The sequence below is a fragment of the Orycteropus afer genome, unplaced genomic scaffold, assembly GCF_000298275.1.
Source record: "Orycteropus afer afer isolate SDZICR_OR568_19922 unplaced genomic scaffold, OryAfe1.0 scaffold00320, whole genome shotgun sequence".
NCBI lineage: Eukaryota > Metazoa > Chordata > Mammalia > Tubulidentata > Orycteropodidae > Orycteropus > Orycteropus afer.
In genome coordinates, this window is record NW_006921907.1 from 609,925 (window position 1) to 634,906 (window position 24,982).

General features: G+C 46.7%; 1 protein-coding gene across 1 annotated transcript in view; it reads left to right on the forward strand.

Moving 5' to 3' along the window:
• Positions 1-24,982, forward strand: part of EPB41L4B (erythrocyte membrane protein band 4.1 like 4B) — a 181,386-nt gene that overhangs the window by 68,458 nt on the left and 87,946 nt on the right. Inside the window, exons 5-15 of the mRNA XM_007951943.1 lie at positions 5,800-5,842; positions 6,733-6,811; positions 8,788-8,832; positions 11,098-11,150; positions 16,415-16,535; positions 17,849-17,936; positions 18,095-18,183; positions 18,429-18,498; positions 18,586-18,755; positions 21,368-21,477; positions 24,164-24,194. Of these exons, the coding sequence (XP_007950134.1) occupies positions 5,800-5,842; positions 6,733-6,811; positions 8,788-8,832; positions 11,098-11,150; positions 16,415-16,535; positions 17,849-17,936; positions 18,095-18,183; positions 18,429-18,498; positions 18,586-18,755; positions 21,368-21,477; positions 24,164-24,194 (899 nt within the window). The remainder of the gene's footprint in view (positions 1-5,799; positions 5,843-6,732; positions 6,812-8,787; positions 8,833-11,097; positions 11,151-16,414; positions 16,536-17,848; positions 17,937-18,094; positions 18,184-18,428; positions 18,499-18,585; positions 18,756-21,367; positions 21,478-24,163; positions 24,195-24,982) is intronic.

Consider the following 24,982-nt stretch of genomic DNA (forward strand, 5'->3'; position numbering starts at 1 on the left):
TGCCCTGAGTTGATTCTGACTCAAGGTGACCCCGTGTGCGTCGCTGTAGCTCTGTGCTCCATTGGCTGATTGTTTGAAAGTAGATTGCCAGGCCTTTTTTCTGAGCCACCAGGCCTTTGGTTACCAACTGTGATGGTTATGTTTGTGTGTCAACTTGTTTAGGCCTGGTTGAGTGGCTGGGCAGCTGGATGTAGTATTCCCCATGATGAGACTGGTAATCAACTCCATGGTGGAATCTACTGGGAGCAGCTGAGTAGCTGCCTTTGGGTATGTGGTCTGCTTCCTGTATATAAGCTGAAGCTTTGAGAATGGTCTCTAGCCTATGGCACACTTGGACCCTGAGTGTAGCCGTGTCGTTGCTCAACAGCCTGCTATGCTCTGCCGACCTTGGGACTTACAGTGGCCTGCCGTGGGGTTTGGTAACATCGGGGCTGTGCCTTTTGTCTTGTCAACCTTGGGGCTTCTCAGCCTCAGCAGCCCAGCAGCTGTCTGAGTGAAGAAATGCCTCTAGCTCCAGTGGGCCGGGAGCAGGAGGCAGAGCTGGACCCCAAGGTTGAGGGGCTTTTACCCAGCCCCAGAGCCTGGCACTTTGAAGTTGGACTTAAAACCTCCAAATTGTAAGAATAAACTTCTGTTTGTTAAAGCCACCCCATTTGCAGCATATTCTTGTCAGAGCAGCACTTGGGAACCAGAACAGCGACCGAGCATGCCAGTCCTTTGCACCACCTGCAGACTGCCTTGCGGCTGAGGTCAGGGCTTTTCACCTTGACTGGGGCCAAGGTGATCCATCAAAAACTACCTGACAGGTGAATAATGACTGGGGAAGGCCCAGGGTACCCCCATGAGTATCATTGAGAAAAAAAAAAAATAAAAAAACACACTGCCTTAGAGTTAGATCCGACTCATAGCAACCCCTCCTTGGGTTTCTGAGGCGGTATCACTAATGGAAGTAGATTGCCCAATCTTCCTTCCCTATCATACTCTTGTTAAAAAAAAGCAGATGACATTCACAGTCCTGCCATCCAAAAATAACCTCTAGAACCCCCCTGGGCATATCCTGATATAAAAGAACCCTTTTCTATCACTGGGACCCTACCTTATGCATTTATTTTCTTTAATGTAATAGTGTGCCTTGGATCTCCTGCCACATCAATAAATACAGCCCTGTCTCGGTTTTAAAGGCTGAATAGTATTTCATTATACGTATGAGCTGTTTTTCAGCCTGTCTTTGTTGATGGACATTTAGGTCATTTCCAATTCAAAGCTATTAACAGTGAGATAAAGCATCTAGTACATGTGCCTTTGCAACAGTCCTGCTGCAGCCATCAGCTTGCTGCCTTTATTACGGTTGCCCAGCTGGGAGTGGGGATGACAAAAGCCGCATTCTCCCCTGCTCTGCTCCCGGTCATTGTGTTGTAATTCATCTGTTGTTTGCTTTTGTGTTGCCCTATCCCCCTTCCTCCCACACAGTCATAATGGGCTCTTTGCTTAGGTGGAGGGTACACTGTGCTAATTTAGTCATGCCCTCTTTCATTATTAGAATGTGCGGAGTTTAGATTGCCCCTCAAAGTGTATTGACAGTCAGCAGGTTGATTCTGAGTAGCTAGTGAGAAACCCACTCTGGCTGTGTTACTCTGCTCTTGTCTAGCAGTGATGTTCCAGTGTGTACTGAGTTATCACAAGTGATGGGAAAAGTCTCTGTTTGCCACATTCAAAAAAATTATATTTAACATTGATTTCTCGAGACTGTAATGAAGGTCTGCAGGGTGCCAGGGCCTGTGACCGGCCCAAGAAGCAGCAGTAGTTAAGTTTCTGCCCTCCAGGAACTTGAGCTCACATGGAGGGCTCACTGTTTACAACAGACAAGCCTGTTGCTATCAAGTCAGTGCTGACTCATGGTGCTGGCAATGGAAGCTTCAATGTACAGTGGCTGAGAGTTAGTAGGAGAAGTTGCTTTGGGTTGAGAAACACAGGTGTAGGATTTTGAGATTTAAGATACCCCTGTCTCTGGAAGATACTGTCCTGTCTACCACCTCTGAAACCCAAGGAGGGGTTGCTATGAGTCGGATCCAACTCAAAGGCAGTAAGTTTGGTTTGGTTGATACTCACGGGGGTACCCTGGGCCTTCCCCAGTCGTTATTCACCTCTCAGGTAGTTTTTGATGGATCAGTTTGGCCCATTAGAATTAGCCATCACCTTGGCCCCAACCAGGCTGAAAAGCCCTGATCTTAGGTGCGGGTGGTGCAGAGGACTGGAGTGCCCGGTTGCTAACCAAGAGCCTGGTGGCTCAGAAGAAGCGCCTGGCAATCTGCTTTCAAAATAATCAGCCAGTGGAGCAGAGCTACCGCGACACACACGGGGTCACCGTGAGTCAGAATCAAGTCGAGGGAGCTGGTTACCCTGGGCCAGGCTGTGTGTTCTGGTTCCCTGGTGCCACTCTGACAGGAATATACCACAAATGGGATGGCCTGAACAAACAGGAGTTTACTCTTTTACAGTTCGGGAGGCTAGAAGTCCGAGTTCAATGTGCCAGGATCTAGGGGCTGGGTGAAAGCCCCTCGACCTTGGGCTTCAGCTCTGCCTCTGGCTCCCGGCCCACTGAAGTCAGAGGCATCTCTTCACGCAGGCAGCTACTGGCTGCTGATGCTAACAAGCCCAAGCGCGACAAATAAAATGGCACAGTCCTGATGTTACCAAACCGCACGGCAGGCCATTAATTCAAGTCCATTGAAAGTCCCAAGATCAGCAAAGGATGGCAGGCTGCTGAACAGAGGCATGGCTACACGCAGGGTCCAAGCATGCCATAAGCTAGAGACCGTTCCCCAAGCCTTCTCCTTATATTTGGGAAGCAGACCACATCCCTAAGGCAGCTACTCAGCTGCTCACAGTAGATCCCACCATGGAGTTGATTGCCAGTCTCATCAAGGGGAATATTACCACCAGCTGCCCCACCACTCAACCAGGCCCAGCCAAGTTGACACACAAACATAACCACACTGTGTGGTAAGTGGAAAGAGGAAGATCAATGGAACAAATAAAGTCAAGGGACCATGGCGACAGTGTGCTGAACGGGCCATCTGGCTAATTATAGAGTAATGCAGACTTCCCATGTATTGATGAATTTTTTAGTTAGTTAGTCACTTACTGACCTGTACAGGGAGCTGTTGTTGTTAGCTGCCATTGAGTCGATCCTGACTCATGGCAATCCCGTGCATTATGAGGCAGTAGTTAGGGTTTCTTGGCTGTAATTGTAATGGAAGCAGACCATCAGGCCTTTTTTCCGCAGTATCCCTGAGGGAGTTTGAACCACCAACCTTCAGGTTAGTAGTTGAGCATGAACTGCTTGCTCCACTTGTGGTGGTGGTGGTGTTATATGCCGTTGAGTCGGCCCCGACTCATAGCGACCCCTCCTTGGGTTTCCGAGGCAGTATCACTACGGAAGTAGATTGCCCAACCTTCCTTCCAAGGAGAGGCTGGTGGGTATGAACCACCAGCCTTCTGGTTAGCAGTCAAGTGCCTTAGTCACTATGCTACCAGAGCTCCTTTTGCTCCACTTAGGGGTCCTACATGTAGTTTTCCCTGGAAGTTAAGTTGCCGAGATCATCAGAACTGTTGCATGAACCACTTTGACCTAATAGTGAACCTTCTGTATGAAAGCAGTCGTTTGTAATATCCTTGGGTGGATAAACCTGAAGGGCTGCTTCTGGTGAACACTAAACCCAAACTCCACTGCCACTGAGTTGATTCCAACTCATAGCAACCCCCACTGCATTTCCAAGGTGGTAAATCTTTACGGAAGTAGATTGCTTCATCTTCCTTCTGCGGAGCAGCTGTTGGGTTTGAACTGACAACCTTCTGGTTAAGCAATCAAATGCCTCAGGCACGGCACCACCAGAGCTCCTTTGGTGAACACTAGAGTAAGTTGAAATGCCCTCAGTAACCACAGCACAATTATCTTGGGCTAATCCCTGGCTGTCTGAATTGTCATCTTTCCGTCTTAGATGTGGTTCATTTTGTTGGCAAAAGTATAACAGAGACATAACTTTTGGTTTCATGATTTTAGCATTTAGGACAGTAGAACTCCAAGGCTGATGATGATTAGAGGCTCAAGCATGGCATGTTGCCTTTATTCGACTCATGGAGACTTGGGATTAGTGGGGAAGAATGGGATTGTGACTTGTGAACCTTGGGAGGAAAAGGCAGTTGATGGTTTTACTGACTGGAAAGGACTTTATAGATCATGTAGTTAAGGGATTTTTTTCCTTTTAATTGTGGTAAAAATACATACAAAAAAACATTTGCCATTCCCAGTGTACCAAATGTGAGTGACCAGTATGGTGGCACTGAGGATGAGAAAGAGAGAGAGAGGTACATGGGAGGTACAGACAACAAATATGAACCCTTTTGCACATACAGTACTGCGTTGTCAGTGAAGGCAAACATGGGTATATGGGTGGATAGATGGGTGGACAGGCTAAACGATTAGGTATGTCTATGAAATGGGGAATGTATCCAAGAACATATATAGGGTTGGCAGACAGTGGTCCTCTAAGTTTATGTGAATGATCAGAATTCCCAGGTATATAGTAGAGCTGACAAAGGGCAAGGTTGTGGTCACTGCTTGGTCACAGCCAGCTACCCAGAGGGACCGAGTAGTTGAACCTGTGGGCTTGGGACCATAGTCGCAGGTGACATCAAGCTCAATTGGCATAACATACTATACAAAACATTGTTCCACCTCTTACTTTGGCAAGTAACGACTAGGATCTTAAAAGCTAGCAAGCTGCCATCTAGATGCAATGATGGGTCTTTCCTCATCCAGAGCAAAGAAGAATGAAGAAAACCAAAATTCATGGAAACAATTAGTCCTAGAGATTGGTACACCATCTGATCTGCAGCCTATACGACTATGAGACCAGAAGAACTAGATGGTGCCTGGCTACCACTGTCATCCCCTTGGAAAGGGATCTATGTAGGAGATCCTGGATAGAGAGGGAGAACAAGTGGAACAAAACTCAAAATCATTTGGAGGAAGAAAAGGGGGGGGGGGCGCACCAGGTTTGCTGGTCCAATAGAGCCTGGTGGAACCACTGAGACTATGGCCCCTAGCTGCCTTTCAGGTCTGGAATTGAACCCACACCTGTAGTTTCCAGCCAAACAAAAGACAGGCATATGAGTTGAACATTTACCTCAAGTGGATACTCTCCTTAGAGAGAACAATCATGGGAGAAAAAAGGGCTGCTTATACACAGGGAGACAGCTCAGGGGGAAGGAGTGCATGGAGGGATGGACACAGGGAAGAGGTAACTATGGGGAGGAAGTGGGAGGAGAGCTGTTGCATTGTGGTAAACTGTGGTCAATGACATGAGACAAAGTATATGTGAACTGCTGTATGGAAAGTGAATTTGCTCTGTAAATCTTCACCCAAATCACAGAAAAAAAAAAAAAAAAATCACAATTAAATAAAAAAAGTTTGCCATTCCAACCTTTTTTACAGATACAGTTCAATGGCGTTAATTTTGTTCAGTGCGTTGTGCAATAAACAGTTAACGGATTTTAAGTTCTTTCTGGCACCGCTTTGAAAGTCTTACAGAAACTGGGCTGTTCCCCAGAGAAATGCATTTATGTGCATAAACAGAATTTTTCATACCATCCCAAGGGCTTTGCAGATCCCCCACCTAAGAACTCATGACATGGTCCCATCTCTGATTTTCATAGATAGAATCATTGAGGTCTGTAGAGGAGGGTAACTGTTGTCCTGCTAATGAACTGTTCTAAGAACCGTTTTCTTTCTTTCAGCACTGGCTGGATCATTCCAAACCCATAAAGAAGCAGATGAAAAGTACGTAAGAGGAATTAAGCCTTCTCCCTTCTTTCTTTTCTCTGAGACTCCTTTGCCAATGTTTTGAGGTGTTATGTTTTCATTAGAACCTGGAAGCATTTTAAATGGATGGTTTTTAATTTCCTCAGGCTGGCCAAATGCTGGCATTTAAAATTTGAATAAGAGTTTTTGGTACATATTGAAAAACAGACCATGCTCTCATTGAAATCAGACACTTGCCAGTGAGAACTGATGAATATATATTCATGATTTACACCTATTACATTCACTTTCCAATGAGTTTCAAAGTAGAGTCAGAGAATGGTAGGGCAGGAGGCGTCTCAGGCTGTCTGGCCCAGCTCTCAATAGAATTTAAATGTATCTATGTACATATATACACACTTGTAATACTTTATATATATGTAATTTAAATATGTATTTTATATACACATACACTCACATACTTAGCCTCTCTAAAAAGCATTTTAAGATGTTTTTACTCTATTCTTAGATCTCAGAACACATTGTTTTCCCTCCTTTAGCCTACATACAACAACAAACACGACGCATTAGCCTGCATGGTATTTTGTAAAACGTAGGTATCAGTTCAGAGTATCTTGGCATCAGAGTTGAAAGTAAAATGTCAACTTCTGGTAATTCATCTAGATGATTAATTTTTTTTCCCTCCCCCAGAAGGAGGTTACTGGCCAAACCATCCTGGTCAACACAAAAGTCCCTTTTGGTTTTCCAAACTCGGGTTGAAAGAACTTACTAGCTCTGCGTGCCCCATTGTGCTCTCCCACTGTAGTGGTGAGTGTGTGGTGGATTTAACGTGTTTTTCCTTTTGTCCATTCTGTGATCTTCAAAACTGGGGGAAAACAACCTGCAACCTTCCGTCTCCAAATGTTTAGTCGGACCAGCTTATGCTTTGCACTTTCGAGTGAAATACTATTCTTCAGAACCAAACAACCTTCGTGAAGAGTTTACAAGGTAGGACGTGATGCGGATCGAGAGCCCCACCAGTGCTGCTCGCTTTACTTACAAATACAAGTCTTCTGGGTCGTGGGTTGGCCTCTCTTTTCATCCCTGTCTCTCTATTTCTGAACAGGAGTTAACACTTTGCCTGTGCTTATCTCTGTATTCTGTTGAAAATCCACAACTTGATCTGACCTTGTTCATTAGTGAATACAAATTACAAGCTTTTCTTGTCACTCTTCTGTTTTCTTGGGCTTTGGGTAAATTGGTTGGTCGTTCTATGGCTCTTTATTCTTGTCTCAGCTACAGAAAGAGAGGGTAGATACTGGAAGAGTGGTTCTCTCTTCCAGTGTCTAAAATTGCCATCTTATTTTGCTGAGGGACTGCAAAATATTCCCTTGTTTGTCACAATATGAGGAGCCCTCTCTGTAAAATGGCTGTTTTCATGACAACAGAGTTGTTAGAATCCCGTCCTGCTGTCTTTCAGCCCCACTGGGTTTACTTTATGTTCTGCCTGCCTGTCTCTCTCTTATACTTCAGAAACAGTACAGAAGCAAAAGGAATTTAAATTTTTGAAAGGACTGAGTTTGGCTTTACCCACTCTCCATCAATGACATTCTCTGCCCAGCTTTTTCCTGCTTTGATGTTCCCAGAACCTGCTTGTGATTGTATGAGGCACAGTGGTGGTGACATAAGCTGCTGGGTGGCCCATGGTGGTGGCCACTAGCATGGAGATGATGGCCTAAGTAATGCTTTAAACACTGACCATTTATTACCACCACCACCCCCGAAAGGCCCGGAGCCTGCTGTGGTTAGGTGTTCTTATAGGAAAGACGTTCTGGGCACCTCAGCACTGTGTCCTCCTTGATGGGAGTACAAGATGGTGCCCTGAATTTCAGAAGTGAAGTTCAGTAGTGGTTCAGCACTTGTGGGAAATCGGGAACATTCTAAAATGTACTAGAGCCTTCAGCCTCCCCCACCCCTTTTATTTCTGGGTCACCCATACTCTCCTCTATCCATCCGGTCGACAGAGAGAGATTATCTGCATTGATTTCAAAGTTCCAACAAACCGTCCTAGTGTTCCTCTTCAGAACCCTTTAAGGAATATGCTGCTTCTAGCTGTCATCACTCCCAGTGGTTCTTACCAAGATGGTGTGAATCAGAAACACCTGGGAAGCTCTGGGACCGTGCAGACTCCTGGGGACCACTGATTGTGGTGCCACAGGTACAGGGTACAGTGTGGGTGGCTTTGGTATTTACAAAGCACGACAAGTGTCTCTGGTGCCCACATCCTCCTGGTAAAAAACCACTTGCTTATTAGTCCAAGACAGTTATTTTTCACCTAAGTGAACCTCACTCCTGTCATTTGCTGCCTTCTTCCCCCGTCTTTCCTTACCCTGGAACTGACTGCTGTCCAATCCCAGGATTTTTCTCTTTTCTTCTTGGTGTGTGTGTATGCCTGTTTTGTTTTTTAAGACACACTACAGTTATACTGCAACAGGGACAAAAGCCTCAAGCAGTTGCTAACTACTGTCAGCTGCAAACTTTCTGATACCATCAGCTGCAGCCTTTCTGGAATCGGCTGGTGGCACTGGCTGAGGGCCAAATCCAGTGGCCCTGCCCTGCTTGTTTGAGTGGACAGGTTGCATGCTTGTGTGTGGAGTCTCTGTTCCCTGTCTGGGTCTCTTCTTGAGCTTCTGGTGGGGGAGCGGCTGTGGAGGCCATCACTGGACTGTGTGGTGTTCCATGTTCCATCCTACAAGTATCTTGCAAATTCTGTACGTGCCCTCACCTTCCGAGCTGGGTTCTGGGATGCCTTCCTGGAGACACAAGGCGAGATGCTTCCACCAAAGTGCTCATCTGATTTGGACTCCTTTTTACAATGCACAGATCAGGGCTGGGTGCGTGGGTGGGCTTAGTGCTGGGCAGCTGGGGGTCGGAAGCGGCTGGGGCACAGTTACCCTCTGTTGACTTTTGTATATGTTTGTCAGGTACCTGTTTGTTTTACAACTCAGGCATGACATTCTTTCAGGAAAGTAAGTATGTTTTTGTTCTAACTCTTAACCCAGGATAGATCACAGTATATTTCAAAATAATTCACTGTTTTAACTCTCTCACCCTTGTTCCCTTTCCAAAATTCAAAAAAAGTGCACCAGGCATTGTAAAGTGAGTCTACTGCTTCTATCACGTCGTCATCCTGTTTTCAATGATTACTATATGGCTTGAAGCATTTCCAAGAGCATTTAATGTCCTCAGTGATGTGTATTTGGGGATAATTCTCTCCCCGATCACATCACTGCCCCATTCATAATGGCTTCTGTCGTATTTGCAAGCAAGATACGTTATTAGCATGTATACACTTACAAGTCTTGGGACAGTCAGACGGTCTCAGTCAACACCACCTGCACTGAAGTCATAGGAAGAGGGTATGTACTGATTACGATAGGAGGAGGTGTGGACATCTCATCTTACTCTTTTCCACCTCTTCAAGATGTCTTTTAAATACCGGGCTTCTGGAGAGACAATTTAATGATTGGTGGGCACAAGAAGCCTTGGCACTGAAGTAGTTGATTTCGCATGCAGTATCAATTTATTTTAAAAGACGCGAGATTTTAGCAGTCATAGCTCTTACAGTCATCCTTTTGCAGCAAATGTGGTGAGTATTTTCTGCCACGTGAAAAACGAAGGGTGTATTGAGTCTAAAAGCAATACCTGCTGTTGACAAGAATCCCTTTTTACATCTGATTTTTCATGTGATCGGAGGGAAATTTAAACTGTCATTTCAGAATCTGCAAACTCTCAGTAGACTCTGCAGATCTCAGTGCGATGTCCACTATAAAACAAGTAGATTGTACAGTGTATACATTCGCCTTATTCAGCCATGCAATACGGATCTTTGGTTGGTGTATGTATTATGAGTGTGTGTGTATTCCTCTCCTCTCTCTCTCTCTCTCTCTGTTCATACTGTGCTCCTCATACTAAAAGCCTCTCGACTCTAGAAATTGTCTTCAGTTTGGAAAAATAGTAATGGTGACACCTTGCATTTGTATAGTACTTTATTGACAGTTTGTAAGCTCTGCAGCCCGATACGCTGTGCTTCCGATCAGAATGGTGTTCTGGTCCTGGCATTGCCGCCTACCAGCTAGATGTCCTTAGGCGTGACACCTTAACACTCAGGTCCTCACCTGTAAAATGAGGGGAGGGGGTCGCACTCCAGCAACATTCATCCTAGGGTTTTACATACTCATTGCATTGACCAAATTGGATAATATCAATGAAGAAGCTTTGAAAACTGTGAAGTGCTATACTGATGTAGGTCATCATTGTTTTTCTAACTACATCTGTAGTGTTAAGTAGGAATGTGGTCGCTGGATTTGTGGTAGTACACCTCTCAGGCTGTGCTTCGGTTACACTGTTAGTATGCTTGAGTGTATCCAGCTGTCCTGGAAGTGTTAGATATGGCTTCTGTGTGTTTATTTTTAACACTGTGACCTTATTCCAAGAAAGATTTAAGGCAGCTTGAAAAGACACATGTACTATAACAAGATAAAGTAATGAAAAATAAGTTTAAAAATGGTAAGACACTTAAGAAGTCCAGACTTACTGGACCAGTTGAGACTAGAGGATTCCCTAAGACTGTCGCCCAGAGATATTCTTTAAACCTTGAACCAAAACTGTTCCCTGATGACTATGAGGTCACCTTTTGGCTAAATAACAGATTGGCTCATAAAATAAACAGTATCACCCTTGAGTTCTATGTGCCTTTAAAAAAAATCATATGTGAGACCAGATGGCCAGCACTTACTCTGAAATAAAGATGAGAAGGCAGGAGCGAGGCAGGGAAACTAGATTATCAGAAATGGAATAACCAGAATGGAAATAATGAGAAAGTTGACGTACTGTATAAAGTGTAGCCAGTATCATTGAACAAATTGTACAGAAATTGTTAAATGGGAACCTAATTTACTGTGTAAACTTTTCACTGAAAACATAATAAACTATTAATAGTAATAATACAAAGGGAGGGCTATTCATTTATTTCCCAAACTTCCCCATTTCTGCCAAAGTCAGTAGAATTGTTTGATAATAACTATACCGAGATTAGGGTATTTTGTCATATGGTGAAATCCGACTTTGGGAAATAGGACATTCTTTGTTGTGGACAGCAAAGAATCAATGACACAGAATAAAAATTTTATCTAAGTACCACTACCTTTTGGAAATCTATTTTATTGAAATTTTGTAAGTTTATGAGTATATTTAAGTACATATTTAGAATTAATCTTTTTCTTTTTTCCAAGATTGAAATGCCCCTATGAAACTGCTGTGGAGTTAGCTGCTCTCTGTCTACAAGGTACGTTGTTCTGTTGTAGTAATTAGCATTGTAATGGTAGCGTAGTGTATAAGGCACTTGACTGCTAACCAGAAGGCTGGCGGTTCAAACCCACCAGCCACTCCTCGGAAGGAAGATGGGGCAATCTACTTCTGTAGTGATACTGCCTCGGAAACCCAAAGAGGGGTTGCTATAGGTTGGATCCGACTCCACGGCAATGGTTGCCTTGCCTTGCCTTTGTTGCTTTTGAGTTCCACAGATGTCTACCGTGAAGCAGGCATTGGGCCATACTTAGGGATATAAATGAATATGACACAATCCCTGTCCCCAGGTAGCTTCCAGTCTAGTGAGGAGTACGGTGTAGTTCCATCAGGAATGGAGACTTGCAAGGGGGGCGGGGCATGGAAGGGCAAGTCCCATGGGGGGGTGAGTAGCTGAAGATGAATAAAGGAACACGGCACAAAACAGAAAGACAGGACAGAGAGGTGGCAGCAGTTCAGTGCTGTCGAAGGGGTGACGTTCAAGAAGCTGGAGAGGGAGTTGGCCTGGGACTCTGTTTAAAGAGCATAAACCTCATGGTGTCAGATGGGCACCTTTGAAAACTCTCGAGGAGGAGGCAGGCCTGGTCAGATGTGCATCTTAGACAGTCCACATGGACTGTGATGGGGAGAAGGGACTGGGGCAGGCCCCAGACCGGGGCTGGGGTGCAGTGAGGAGGTATTCCTGTGATAGGGGGAAGGAAATGAGATGGGACTCCTGCAGGCAGGGGCTGCAGAGGTTAAAACAAAAAAGAAATTGTGTTGGAAGTAAAAGAAAGATGGTGATTAGACTTAGTTGTAAGAGAAGTCAGAGATGACTCACAGGCTGTCACCATGGTGAGGTGACAGCAGTGGCGAATGGTTAGAAGAGCTCAGCTCGAGGGGAAGAGACCATCTGCTTGGGGCCAGTTGACTGAGAGGTACCAGTGAGGCCTCCAGCTGCTCCTTGGATGTCTGAGTGTGGCCAGCAAGGTCAGGCCAGAAGCATTCACGGGGGAGTCATTAGCATGTGGGTGGACACTGGTTAAGAGATGTGCATGCATCATTGTCACTGTTGACTGTTCCATCCAAATGACACATTGGTGGAGTCTAGTTTAAAATGCATAAGAAACACTTGCTAAAGTTTCTAGCGCTAATTAAGAGAATACTAATGTGTAACGGTACATAGGGAATTTCATTAGGACAGCAGATGGACATATGTTGTAAAGTCATTTACCAATATGTTCTGTTTCATTATGCATTATGATACATTCATTCATAATTAGTAATTATTTAGTAACACCATAATATCGTTTGGCTTTCCACTTTTATATTTTACCAGTTTTACAAGTTGATCTGAGAATAATTTTTTCAATTATCAAATCAGTACCTTGTTATTATGGAATATCAGGACAGCACACACTCAGACAAGTACAAGGAAGGAAGTAGCCCACTGCCCTGCCACCTACAGACAACACAACTTTACATCCATGAGTTATTGGTGAATTTTTAAGTATGCAGTTCTGATCATAGTCATATATAATTTTTTATATGATTTTTTGGGCATTTTTGATACATGTATTCAGATAGTTTTTGCAAGATACTCCCATTACTTGGTATTTCCATTCCTCAGTCACCTTTTCATTCCTGCTACCCATTGGGAGTTTGGCATATAGTAGGTGCTCACTAAGTACAGAATGAGTTGAATGAATACAGTAGGAGATACCCCCCACACACACACATACACACAATGGACTTTTTGAGTGTAGGGGAGGCTGAAGGTGTTGGTGGCAGAGGTAACATTGATGTTGTCTGTGACCATCTGTACCAAGTACAGTGTTGAGGGCTTCACCCATATTTCCCTGATACTCACAGCAGCCTTAGGCGTGCGCATGGATAGGGGACATGGCGGTGTCCTCTTCACTTTGCTGCTCCAGCCTTTGGCCTGGTACAGGTTTCACAGTTGTTACCAAGTGACCTACGTCCACCCTTGAGTGTCTGAGTCACCAAGAGGTCTCACCATCAGGCTGGGTGGGCTTCAAGGTGTTGTTAATGGGAGAAGAGCTTCTGTGTCAGGCCTGAGGCTGGCTGGCTACTGGAGAGAGGTTCCTTCCTGAGGCCATTGGAACAATATTACAAGCTTATGTGTTGCCCTCAATGATTTCGCCCTTTGTATGATGGGGCATCACCACTCTCACATAGTTCATATTCTGGTAGAATCTTTGCCTACTCCCAGAGGACAAGCAGACAAGCATGAGGTCAGCCATCTGTGAGCTTTTCTTGGCCAATTATCCATTTGAATGGGAACCACACATTAGTGTAATTCTCAGATGCATTCATTATATCAGGTACAAATAAAAAGACTTGGAAGATTTAGACCCACAACTGTGGAAGTTCTTGTTCCACTGTTCCTCCTCCATGCCCCTACCCCACACATAGACCACCAGGAAATGCATGCTTTTCAGTTCATCCAGATCTGAGCCAGCTTGCCTGGGCCTGTAATGATCTCTGGAGCATCTCTGTGGGTTTGAATGAAAGGAGGGGTTGTGTTCCCTCCTGTGCTTGGACCTTGAAGACATGTCGTGTTGTGGTTGCCCTTGAATTAATAGTGCCTGTGGAGTTGTGTGATGTGGTAGTCCTGCATGTGGGCTGTGTTTTTGGAAACTAAATTTATTATAGATTTGAAAATCCATCCAGGAAAAAAAGAAAAGGAGGAAAGAGAGAGAGAGAAGGGGATAGTCATTCCTTGGATGTCCCTGATCTTGTGGCATCCTCCTAGCAATTCTGTTGGATGACTTTGGCGGCAGGGACAGCAGAGGCCACACAGATAGCACATGGTAATGTTGAGATTGAAGCCCTACTGTGTGAGAGCTGTTTCCACATGCTCCACAGCCTGCCTGCAGGGGCCTGGGTGGTAGAAGGTAAGGGCTGAGTGAACTGTCAGGTTTTTGCCTGTAGGCCCCTAGAAGGCAAGCATTACTGCCTCACAGTGGGTGTCCGAGGTATCAGTTTGGCCTGTTTTTGTCCAGTTATGAGGAGGGATGCTAGGCCCCTTTCCTGGTTGGAACCCAATAGAGGAGCCTCGTTCTTGTCTGGTTTTTCCCACCCAGAGCTTGATAATGTCAGGGGCACGTCGATCCAGTCTTATCCAGACACCACTGAGAGCAGAGCTCTGTTGCCTCACTTTAGTCCATGGTACAGGAGAAGGGTGGTTCCTTCATATGAAGGGGATCGTTTCCCAGACCACCCCTCTGACTGGGCCTGTTTGCTGCTTTAGGGGTCACCTGTTAGAGGTCGTGATTGCCTCCACCTTGGGAGCCTGGCTCTCACCTACCTATGGTGGGTGAGTATTTCTTTCCAGAACAGAGTCCTTATTTGTGACTTTGCCTACATCCCCTCCAGCTGCACACCAGTCTTAGGGGTATGATCCAGTTCAGACTGCACTGTGTGTACAGACAGGGGGCCGTGGTCACGGAGGGAGCACTGTCCAGGTGCCCACTATGTGTCAGATGCTGTCTCATACAGTCTCCCACTGTCTCTGCGTTTGGTGTTACTGCTTGCTTTGTATGGATGGGCAAGTTTTATACACTTCTCTTGCAAGCCAGCAGGAGTGCCCCTCCTGAAATGTGAGGTGCAGGTTGAGAGTCTTAGAAGCCCAGTGCCAGACCCGGCATGTCCCACTTGGGGTGATCCCCAAATGGATAAGGACTGCAGGGGATACCCAGTGAGTTGCCACCACTAGAGTGTCCAAGCATATGCTGGTTGGTCTTTCATGGAATTGGGCTGTTAAACAGTGGTCCCTAAAGTGTGTTCCTTAGGTCAGCTATTTGAACCTTGCCTGGGAATTTGTTAGAAAACTGTGCTCTCAGGCCTCATTCTCAACCTAGGGAATCAGCATGATTGGGGATGGGGGTAAGGGGTGAAGGAGAAGCGGTGTGTGGTTATCAAGCCCTCCAGGTGATGCTAATGTGTGGTCAAGTTTTGAAACCCACTGTTCTCAAACTGGAATGTGTGCACCAGTCACCTGGGGATATTGTTAAAGGCGAGTTCTGATTCGGTGGGGCTGGGCTGGGGCCTGAGATTCAGCATTTTGGGCGAGCTCCCGGGTGATGTTGGTGCTGTTGGTCTGTGGACCACAGTTGGAGTAGCAAGATATTAGATGATCTCCGGGAGCAGTGGTCAAATGCTGGACTGCGAACTGAAAGATCAATGGTTCAAATCCACTGAGCCTGCTCCTCTGCATCTGGGAAAAAAAAAAAAAAAAAAAAAACTAACTGCCTCTGAGTTGTTTTCGACTCATAGCGACCCCTATTGAGTTTCCGAGGCAGTATCTCTGTGGAAGTAGATTGCCCAGAGATTGCCCAACCTTCCTTCCGAGGAGTGGCTGGTAGGTTTGTACCTCTAGCCTTCTGGTTAGCAGTCAAATGCCTTAGGCACTATACCACCAGAGCTCCTGAAGTTCTGCATCCTTGGAAACTCTGTGGGGCAGTTCTGCTCTGTGGTGTAGGGTTGCTATGCATCAGAGTGACCTCAGTAGCAGCAGTTTGGGTTGGAAGATTTCCTTTTCATTCTGGGACTTGCTCTCTGAGCTGTAGGGTTGCAGGGGTGGGGAAAGTGGATTTTCTTAACTCATGCGCTGGAGGGAGTGGGGCCACCTGTGTCCTGTGAGGCCTTAGCAAGAGCAGGGACCACACAGCAGCACAGTTTGGGTGGCTCACGAGGCTGCTGCTCTCCACAGGTCCCCCTCCCAGGTTCTGTCTGAGGTGCTCCTGCAGCTCCCTCCCTGCTCCCCTCACAGCGCCACCCCCCCCACACACACACACACACACTATCCTGCATGTACCAAGTTCAGGACTGGTCCCCTCCAGCAAGACCCTGAAGTGCCGCCCCGCCCTTCAGGAGAGCCTGTTCAGTGGATGTTTCTGGGCTGCCCTCAAGCCTTGCAGTTACCTTTTATTGAAAACACAGGGCTGTATCACTTCACGGGGAAAATGTAATTGGAGCCTCACTGGATAGGAGAACCAGTTGGGAGAAAGACAGTAATAACTAGGATGATGGTGTATCACCCGACGGGGACGGCATTCGAGTGATTGGCGGGGATTCAGGGTGTACTTGTGGGCACTGAGCACAAGTTGAATCTCCCCAAGAGAAGGGAGTTAGACATGGGGGTACTTACGCTTCACATCATGCAGGACGCCTTTGGGCCTGGGTGTAGCAATAACTGAAAGCATTAAATGCCTCCTGTTCTCTCTTTTGTGAAACTTACAGCGGAGCTTGGCGAGTGCGAGCTTCCCGAACACACCCCGGAGCTTGTGTCTGAGTTTCGGTTCATTCCGAACCAGACAGAAGCCATGGAATTCGATATCTTCCAGAGATGGAAAGAGTGCAGGTACCTTGAAGCTCGTCTAACGTTCTGATGTATTTGTTTTTAATGTGGAAGCATTTGGCAGAACCTCTTAGTCACCCGTAGAATTGCTCTGTTGATGACTGTAAGATTGCAGCTCCAACTCTCGCCTTCTCTCCTGTGTTTCAGTCCCATTACTCCTGCAGCCCACATGGCAGCTCTGTTATAGGAGACACGCAGCAGGAGCCCGCCCAGGCTCTTCTCCACTCTCTGAGATGCAGAGCCTGGCCCTGATCGGCTCGTTGCTCCCGGGGTTGCCACTGCTGTCCTGGCCCCCAGAGAAAGTGTGAAGGTGCTGCCTTGACACACAGCCCTGCTCACTTGTGTGTGTCTCTAGTGACCCCGTGGCCTGTATCTTCCAGAGCAGACCTTTAAGAAATGGTGTCCCTTCTAGGGATATTATGGAGCCCTGGTGGCACAGTGGTTAAAGAGGTCAGCTGCTAACCAGAAGTTGGCAGTTCGAGGCTACCAGCCGCTTTGCAGGAGAGAATTGTGGCAGTCTGCTTATGTAAAGATATACAGCCTTGGAAACCATGGGGCAGTTCTACTCTGTTCTGTAGGGTCACTATGAGTCGGAATTGACTTGATAGCAGTGGGTTTTTTCAGTATAGATACTCAATACTTGAGTCCATGTGCCCAGTTATATTTCAGAAAATGTGATCACCATGCCTCAATCCAGCTTGTCATCCACCCCTGTCATCTCTTCTTTGGTTGCTTCTTCCATTTTCCTGTGCACTCACCACCGCCCGAGTGTCACGCTGGACTTGCCACCACTGCCACCACTGCCCCTTCACTCAGTGGTTTCCCGAACTAGCCTTTCTTGTTTCCAGTGTCCTCCCCAGATACTGCCTGTTCCAAGTCACTCTCAGACTCAGGAATTCACATGGTTTCCTGTTGTCACTCCGAGACAAAAGAGGATGTATGTCTTAGGATATAGAGTCACTCCACTCCCTGCACACACACGCACACACACACACACACACACACACACACACACCCGTCTCTGAAGGAAGCCCTCATAATCGTCTGTTGTGTATTCTTGTAGTCTTTGTTGTTCATATGTGTGTATCCACACCAAAACCATTGTTTTCTTTTGTTTAATGATCACATGATAAGCACTGTTCTGTGTTCTTTGTTCCATTAACAGCATGTTCTTGGAGCTCTTCTGGTGTTCACATAAGATGGTGCCCCTCCTTCCTTCTTTTGCTGCCTAGGTCCCGTAGTACGGGTGGTGCCCTTCAGAACTGGGTGGGTGTGTGAGTTGCAGTTTACATTTTATCTCCATTGGTTTTTCTAAGGGGAAAGAGCCCTGCCCAGGCGGAACTCTCATATCTGAATAAAGCGAAGTGGCTGGAAATGTATGGGGTAGACATGCACGTTGTCAGGGTAAGAGCTGCGTGTGTTTCAGTCATCTTGTTTTGTGTTTCTGAAAAATGTGGAAAGAATGTGCCAACAAAGTAATGTGGTGAGGAAACTGTTTTGCATTTCTGCTCTGTGATGACCTGTTGGAACCCTCTGCCGATTGTCACTTCGTTCATTTATAGGGAAGAGATGGCTGTGAATATTCTCTTGGACTGACTCCAACGGGCATACTCATCTTTGAAGGAGCTAACAAAATAGGCTTATTCTTTTGGTAATTTAGTTTTATCTTACATTAAAACTGCCTTTTTGTATTTTGTGGTGGGTGATTATGGAGGGAATTGCAACACCTAAATTTATTTTCAAAACACATTGCACTATTGTGTTTGTGGTTGTATGAAATTTCTGAGAAACTTCTAGATAATCACACTTGAGTGACTGGTAGAAAAGAAACTGCTGTTGGGTATATAGAGGGTTTTACTGCCAAATGCACCTTTTGAGATAATTCTCTCTGACCAGGCCTAAAATTACCAAACTGGATTTTAAAAAGAGCAAGTTGACGCTTGTGGTGGTTGAGGATGATGACCAGGTAGGCCTTGCCCCCGCTTCTGCTCCCGGCTACAAATGCCCTGGGACGCTGCAGACACTCACCCGAGGGCCTGTGCTTCGTCTTCAGGGCCGCGAACAAGAGCACACGTTCGTGTTCCGTTTAGACAGCGCCAGGACCTGCAAACACCTGTGGAAGTGTGCAGTGGAGCACCACGCCTTCTTCAGGCTGCGGACGCCCGGAAATAGCAAAGCCAACAGATCAGACTTCATCAGGCTGGGCTCTCGCTTCAGATTCAGGTGGGAGCCGTTTTGATACCGTGGGTTGCATGTTTTGAAGAAGGGTGACAGGGAGGTTTGCTGTACAAGGAGCAGTGGATTTGGGTTTCAGGTCCCATCCCTCTGTTTGGGAGATCTGAGCTTTAGGTCTTTCAGCCTCCATATCCTCATCAATGAAATGAGAGTAATTACAAAATTAGTAGTCGCTGACATTGAAGCACAGCTGTGCCGTCCAGCGAGTGGAGAGCGTTGGTGCGGCGGTGGGAGAATTCTCGCCTTCCTGCCGGAGACCCGGGTGAGGTTCCTCAGCACTGCCCGTCACACACAGCCGTCATCCCTCAGTGGTGGCTTCTGTGTTGCTGTAATACTCAGCAGGTTTGGGCAGAGCATCCAGATTAAGATGGACTAGAAACAAAGGCCTGGCGGTCTTCTTCTGAAAATCAGCCAGTGAGGACCGTCTGGATGACAGTGGTTTGACCTGCAGCCCATCCTGGGGGTGATGCAGGACTGGGGGGTGTTTCATTCCGTCGTGCACGAGATGGCCATGACTCAGGGGCCCGCTTGACAACAGCTAAGAATAACAACGACATACCATCCAGCATGGTAACCGCCGACCACGTATGGCTATTTGAGTTGACATTAAGTAAAATGAAATACATTTTAAGATCTGCTTCTTCAGTGTCATGAGCCATAGTCTGGGTGCTGAGTAGCCACATCGAGGCCTGTGGCTGCCGTGTTGGGCAGTGCGGATAGAGAGCACAGCGTCGTTGTGGGAAGTTGTCGGGCAGTGCTGCACTGGAGTGGCTTGGGTGCTGAGAGCCCTCAGAGCAGCCTTAACCGAGTAGCGCTCTGATTATCACCATGTTATAGATAAGAAGACTGGGGCCACGCAGCTTACTGAATCTATCCAAAGTCACACATAGACAGCAAGTCGCAGAGGAGAACTTTGAACCCAAGCAGTCTGGCTCTTAAATTTCTAACTGTAGTGTGGCCTTCCATGTGCCCATGTTGAGAAATTCGGTCACAGTTAAGAATGAGAGCAGGTGTCAGTGTGCATAGGTGACCCAGGGTGGGCTCAGTTAAGTGTTTGAATCTGAAAAGACCCTGAATCTGAAAATAAGTGTTACTTCTGATCTGCGATTGTGTATCATGCGTTGTGATTCTAAGACCATGTTTCTCAAACACATGCGTGAGAGCTGCCTGGTGTTTGTTAAAAACGAGGGTTTGTGACCTCGACTGAGCCGTTTGTAATCAGAATCTGTGGGTGTGCACATATATGTGTGTGCATGTAGGGTCTGGGGAAGTGCATTGTACATGTACCCGTTACCGGTTTATGAGACACTCTTACAGGTCTTAGAGTCGCTTGTACAAGATCTGCCACTTGACACGGTTTCATAACTTCTACCCACACACAGCACATCCCTGAACTCTGTTTAAAATGCCAAGAGATTTGTTCCTTTCCAGTGTGTAGCTGCTCTGTGAGGACATGGCTGAGCACTTCTGTTCAAAGAAATAGTCTGTTGGAATGTATTTTTAAGTGCTCCAAGGGCAGCAGAAAAAAGACCAAGTCCTATTTGAGAAAGAATCGAATCACAAGGCTCTGTGGAGGGTGGAAAATGCTAGAACTGCAAAGGTTGGCAGAGACACTGCCCAGGACGCTGGTGTCTGCTCGGGCGGAGTGGGGAGGGGAGGGCTGTCGGGCGGTTGCCAGGCAGGCTTCTCCCTCCTGGGAGGAAACTCCCCCAGGATTGGGCCCAGCCCAGGCTCCCTTCTGCTTCTCCAGGGGAGGGATAAGGAGGAAGGAGAGGCTGGAGGCGAGGTTGCCTCTTGGAGGCACTTAGAACTCAGAGGAGGTGGCGAGGGGCCCCTCCCCTCTGATAAATCATAAACCAAGAGTGACTGGGATGCAACAGTGGTGGGTGGAACAGCAGAAGCAGCGTGCCTCTTAGAAGCTGCACCCCGATGTCATGTTTGTTAAAACCCAGAAAGCCTCGATAAGTAAGTAACATTTTCCCTGGCGTAGCAAAGAAAGCCAAGGTTTAGTTCCATGGTCATTGATAACAGCCTTCTACAAGATGGTTTAAGTTTGTATGTCGTGTCTTTCCTGAAAGATGATTTTACATGCTGATCTGTGTTCTCTTAGTCAAACGTTCCAAGTACTCGTAGCTGCTTGGTTTGTACAGCCAGGTGGCTGGTGCTGAAATGGCAGGTTTAGTCCTTCAGTGGAAGTTTGTTGTTAGTTGCCACTGAGTGGATTCTGATTGATGATGACGCCGTGTGTGCAGAGTCCAGCTGTGTACCGTAGCATTGCCAAGGTCAGCCCCTTTTAGGAGCACATCTCCAGGCCTTACTTCCCAGCACTGCAGGGTGGGTTTGAACCATCAGCGTCTCTGTTAGTAGTCCAGTGCTTCACCACCGCATTATCCAGGGACTCTGCCCCTGAATATAGCCTGGATTTGCCAAAGGTGATTTTATTGCCAAATGGAGGGCTAAATTGAGTGTGTCTTTATCAAGTGAGTTCAAGACACATTGAAATTTATGTTGGAGCTCTTGAAAATAAATGTTTACTTGTAAGTATATATAAAAACTGGTATTTGATATTGGTAACATGAAATAAAATACTTACTTTCCAGTGGGCGGACGGAATATCAAGCTACACACGGGGCCAGGTTACGAAGAACCAGCACCTTTGAGAGGAAGCCCAGTAAACGCTACCCGTCCCGGAGACATTCCACCTTCAAAGGTTGTGTGTTTGTCGTTCGCGTTGCAATTTCATTTTGGGATTGATTTAGGCCAAAGGGGCTTGGTGAAGCGGTTAGAGGAGGGCCCTTCTGCAGCTTTGCTTCACCGTGCCAAAGCATCTGAGGGAATCCCGCTGACCCTGGATGAGACTCGAACCTCCTCTGCTGCCCTGCCGACATGATCTTTCCCCTTGGGTGCGCCCGTTTGCTTCTCCCCATCCCCATCTTTCTAATCTTGTGCCTCTTCGCTTCTTCTGGATCTGGGACCAACCCCTGGGACCTCAGGAAGGTCATAGGTAAACACGTGTCTTGCCTGTGGAAGAAGCTACTGTGTCTTAAAGGGAGAAACAGCCCCTTGTGTCCTCCGTCTTCTTAGCAGTTCCAAGTAGTGCCATCAGGTTCCCGTTAACCAGAACTCTGGCCACGGAAGAGTAGATGTAGATCTTTTCAATGGTTGGCTCAGCTCCCCAGGGTCAGTCTACCCTTCCCTGGAAGTAGCCTGGCCCTAGGGCAGCCCTTCCCCCTCCCTGAAGCGTGTCTGGGTCATTTGCTCCTGTGTCTTCACACCTGATAGAAGGCCTGGCACCCAGTACCTGCTCTGTCATTGAGTAAGTGAGCATGAGCAGTTTCTGCTTAAATTCTGCCTCCACCTCCCATCTTGGATCTCTGTCTTCTCTGTACTTCTCCCTACTCTGTCTGAACTCCTGGGTTGTTCATGCTTTTATAGGAACTCTTGGGAGGACAGGGCACCTGCACTCAAATCCGCCTCACCCTTTCTTGTACCTTTTTTTACTCATAGTGGCCTTTCTAGAGTCATTAGCTCAGTGCTTCCCACTGTTCTCTTCCTTTATGAACCAATAATGTGGCAGCCATCCAGCTGCTTTAGTGGAGGGAAAACGCCCAGAGACCAGGAGCTGGGACCTCCCTGAAGAAAGGCCAGAGGGTGGGAGTGAATCCAGAGAAGGGGGCTGGGGTGATGGGAGGCCTCACAACCATGACAGACCGGGGCGATTGTAGGGCCTGGGAGTGATGGGGAAGGAGGGAGAGCTCTCTGTTGGAGGGGCTATGTCACCCCGTGTTGTTGTTATGTGCTGTCGAGTCGAACCCGACTCAGCAACCCCTCCTTGGGTTTCCAAGATGATATATGTGTGTGTGTGATTGACTGGCTCAGTTATTCAGAAAAGGTCTGGTACAAGGAAGAACTTTCTAGTAGGGTTGTCCAGAGACAGGAGACGCTATCTTAAGACACAAGTGAGTTCCCAGTCCCTAGAGATGCACAGACTCAAACAGAAGGACCCCTTGGTGAGGCTAAGATGGCTTTGTTGTTGTTGTTGTTATGTGCCGTCGAGGTGGACCCGACTCATAGCGACCCCTCCTTGGGTTTCCGAGGCAGTATCACTACGGAAGTAGATTGCCCAACCTTCCTTCCGAGGAGTGGCTGGTGGGTTTGAACCGCCAGCTTCTGGTTAGCAGTCAAGTGCCTCAGGCACTATGCTACCAGAGATGGCTTTAGATCTCCTATAATCTCAAGGTTCTGGGATTCTCCTTCCCTGTCCTTCCTGACCTTCATCCTCTTCTTTACTTTCTAATGTTTTTTCCAGCCCAAGGTCTAGCATCTTTGTGAAGCTCTTAAGGATTTTCTGTGCCTCATTCTTTATAACGCAAAATGGGGTATAGATAAATAAGTGCTCCCTCATCCCTGGCCCCTTCTACGTAGACTCACGCCCCCGCCCCGCTCAGAGGGTACTGCTCTCTGCTCCCTGACTACCAGACTCTTATGTTGTTTTCACTTTGACACGCCTCTCGCTCTGCGTGTCTCTCAAGACTGTGAGCTTCTTGAGAGCACGGTCTGTGTCTTTTGTCTCTGCACCCCCAGAGCTCCTGGCTTGGCACCATGCTCGGTGAATGTTTACTGAGTGAGTTGGAGGGACCAGGGATATAGTAGAAAGGCCGCATATTTGTATTTTCCCTCAGGAAACAGTAGCTGAGCTGCATATTCTGCCAGCGAGGGGCTGAGACTGCTCTGAGGTCTCAGAAGTCTCTTCCAGGTCAATAGCAACAGGTGGGCTCTATTCACCTGGAGCAACAGAGGAAGAAGAGGGGTCAGGAATAGGAGGAGGAAATGGAAGGCCTCCATGAATAAATGCCTCCTTTACCTAGCTACCATTATTGAACATTTTGATCAAAGCTCTGTAGAGATTCTATAGAAGAATTCTGATCAAAAGGGGAAAAAATACAGAACCGAATTTCAAATTCTCCTGGAATCCAGATTTTCAGGGCCATGGAGGTTGGATAAAGCCCTGCAACTATTGCCCTGAGATAATTTTAAACCTTAAATCAAAAATATCCCCTGGAGTTGTCTTAAAACCAAAGAATAGTTTGCCTTGCCTAGTAAAGACTGTCTGCCTTGCACATCATGCTTTTTTTAAAGCACTGTCTGTGGGATCAAACAGGAACCCGGAAGATCAGATAGGAGCCTTAGGGGTCAGTGAGTGTATGTTAATGGAGGAAGAACAATTCAGAAAAGGGGAGAATGGTTACAGCTTGAAGACTAGTCGGTGTCACTGAATTGTATGTGTAGAAATTGTTGAATCAGTGGATGTGTAGCTGTGTGTATTTCCAACAGCAAAAAGTTAAAGTTATCCCAGCTCTCTAAGATGTCGTAACGTCTGTCTTTTTCCTTTAAAGCAAGCAACCCAGTGATAGCGGCTCAGCTGTGGTAAGTGCCCCCAGACACTGGGGGTTCATCTCCTCTCTCTTATTATTCTATTTATTTGCAAAGTTGACTTCCCTTAATACAAGTAAATCATAGACTGAGTCACCTGATGATTTTTTTTTTCCCTTTTTCCACTGCCTGGCTATGCCATTCTCCAGGCTTTCAATTAGTACACAAAGAAATGTTCCAAGACATTTTTTTTTCTTTTCTGAAAACACAGCAGCTCTGTTTGAGTAGCTTTGTGCTTTGTTTATTGTAACAGTGGGTGATAAAGGTGATAGGAATGTGTACAGCTCATGGCGTCGCAGGCAGGGATGGGAAACAAAGGCCAGGCTCCTAAGCAAAAGCTGGACAATAGCAGATGCTGGGTTTATTCAGCACCGTGTGTCGGTTTTATAGCCATACATCTAGAAGACGTTAAACCTTCTTACTGAAATTCCCCAGGGAAAACGGAGACTGTAGCACAGGGGTCGACAGACTTTCTGCAAAGGACCAGGTACTAAATAGTTCAGGCTTTGGGGGCCGTGCGGTCTCTGTCGCAGCTGCTCAGCTCTGCAGGTGCAGCGTGAATGCAGCCGTGGACCATAGGTAAATGAATCAGTACTTGTATGTTCCAATCAAGCCTGACTTTCAGAAATCACTGAGCTGGATTTGGCCCGTGGGGCATAGTTGATCAACCTTTGTCCCAGCTCTGGGGCACTTGGTCTCACAGTGACATCATCTGGTGACATTTGACACATCCCTTCAACCAGGCTACAGCCCAGACTGATTGACTCTGAATATCGGGGGGG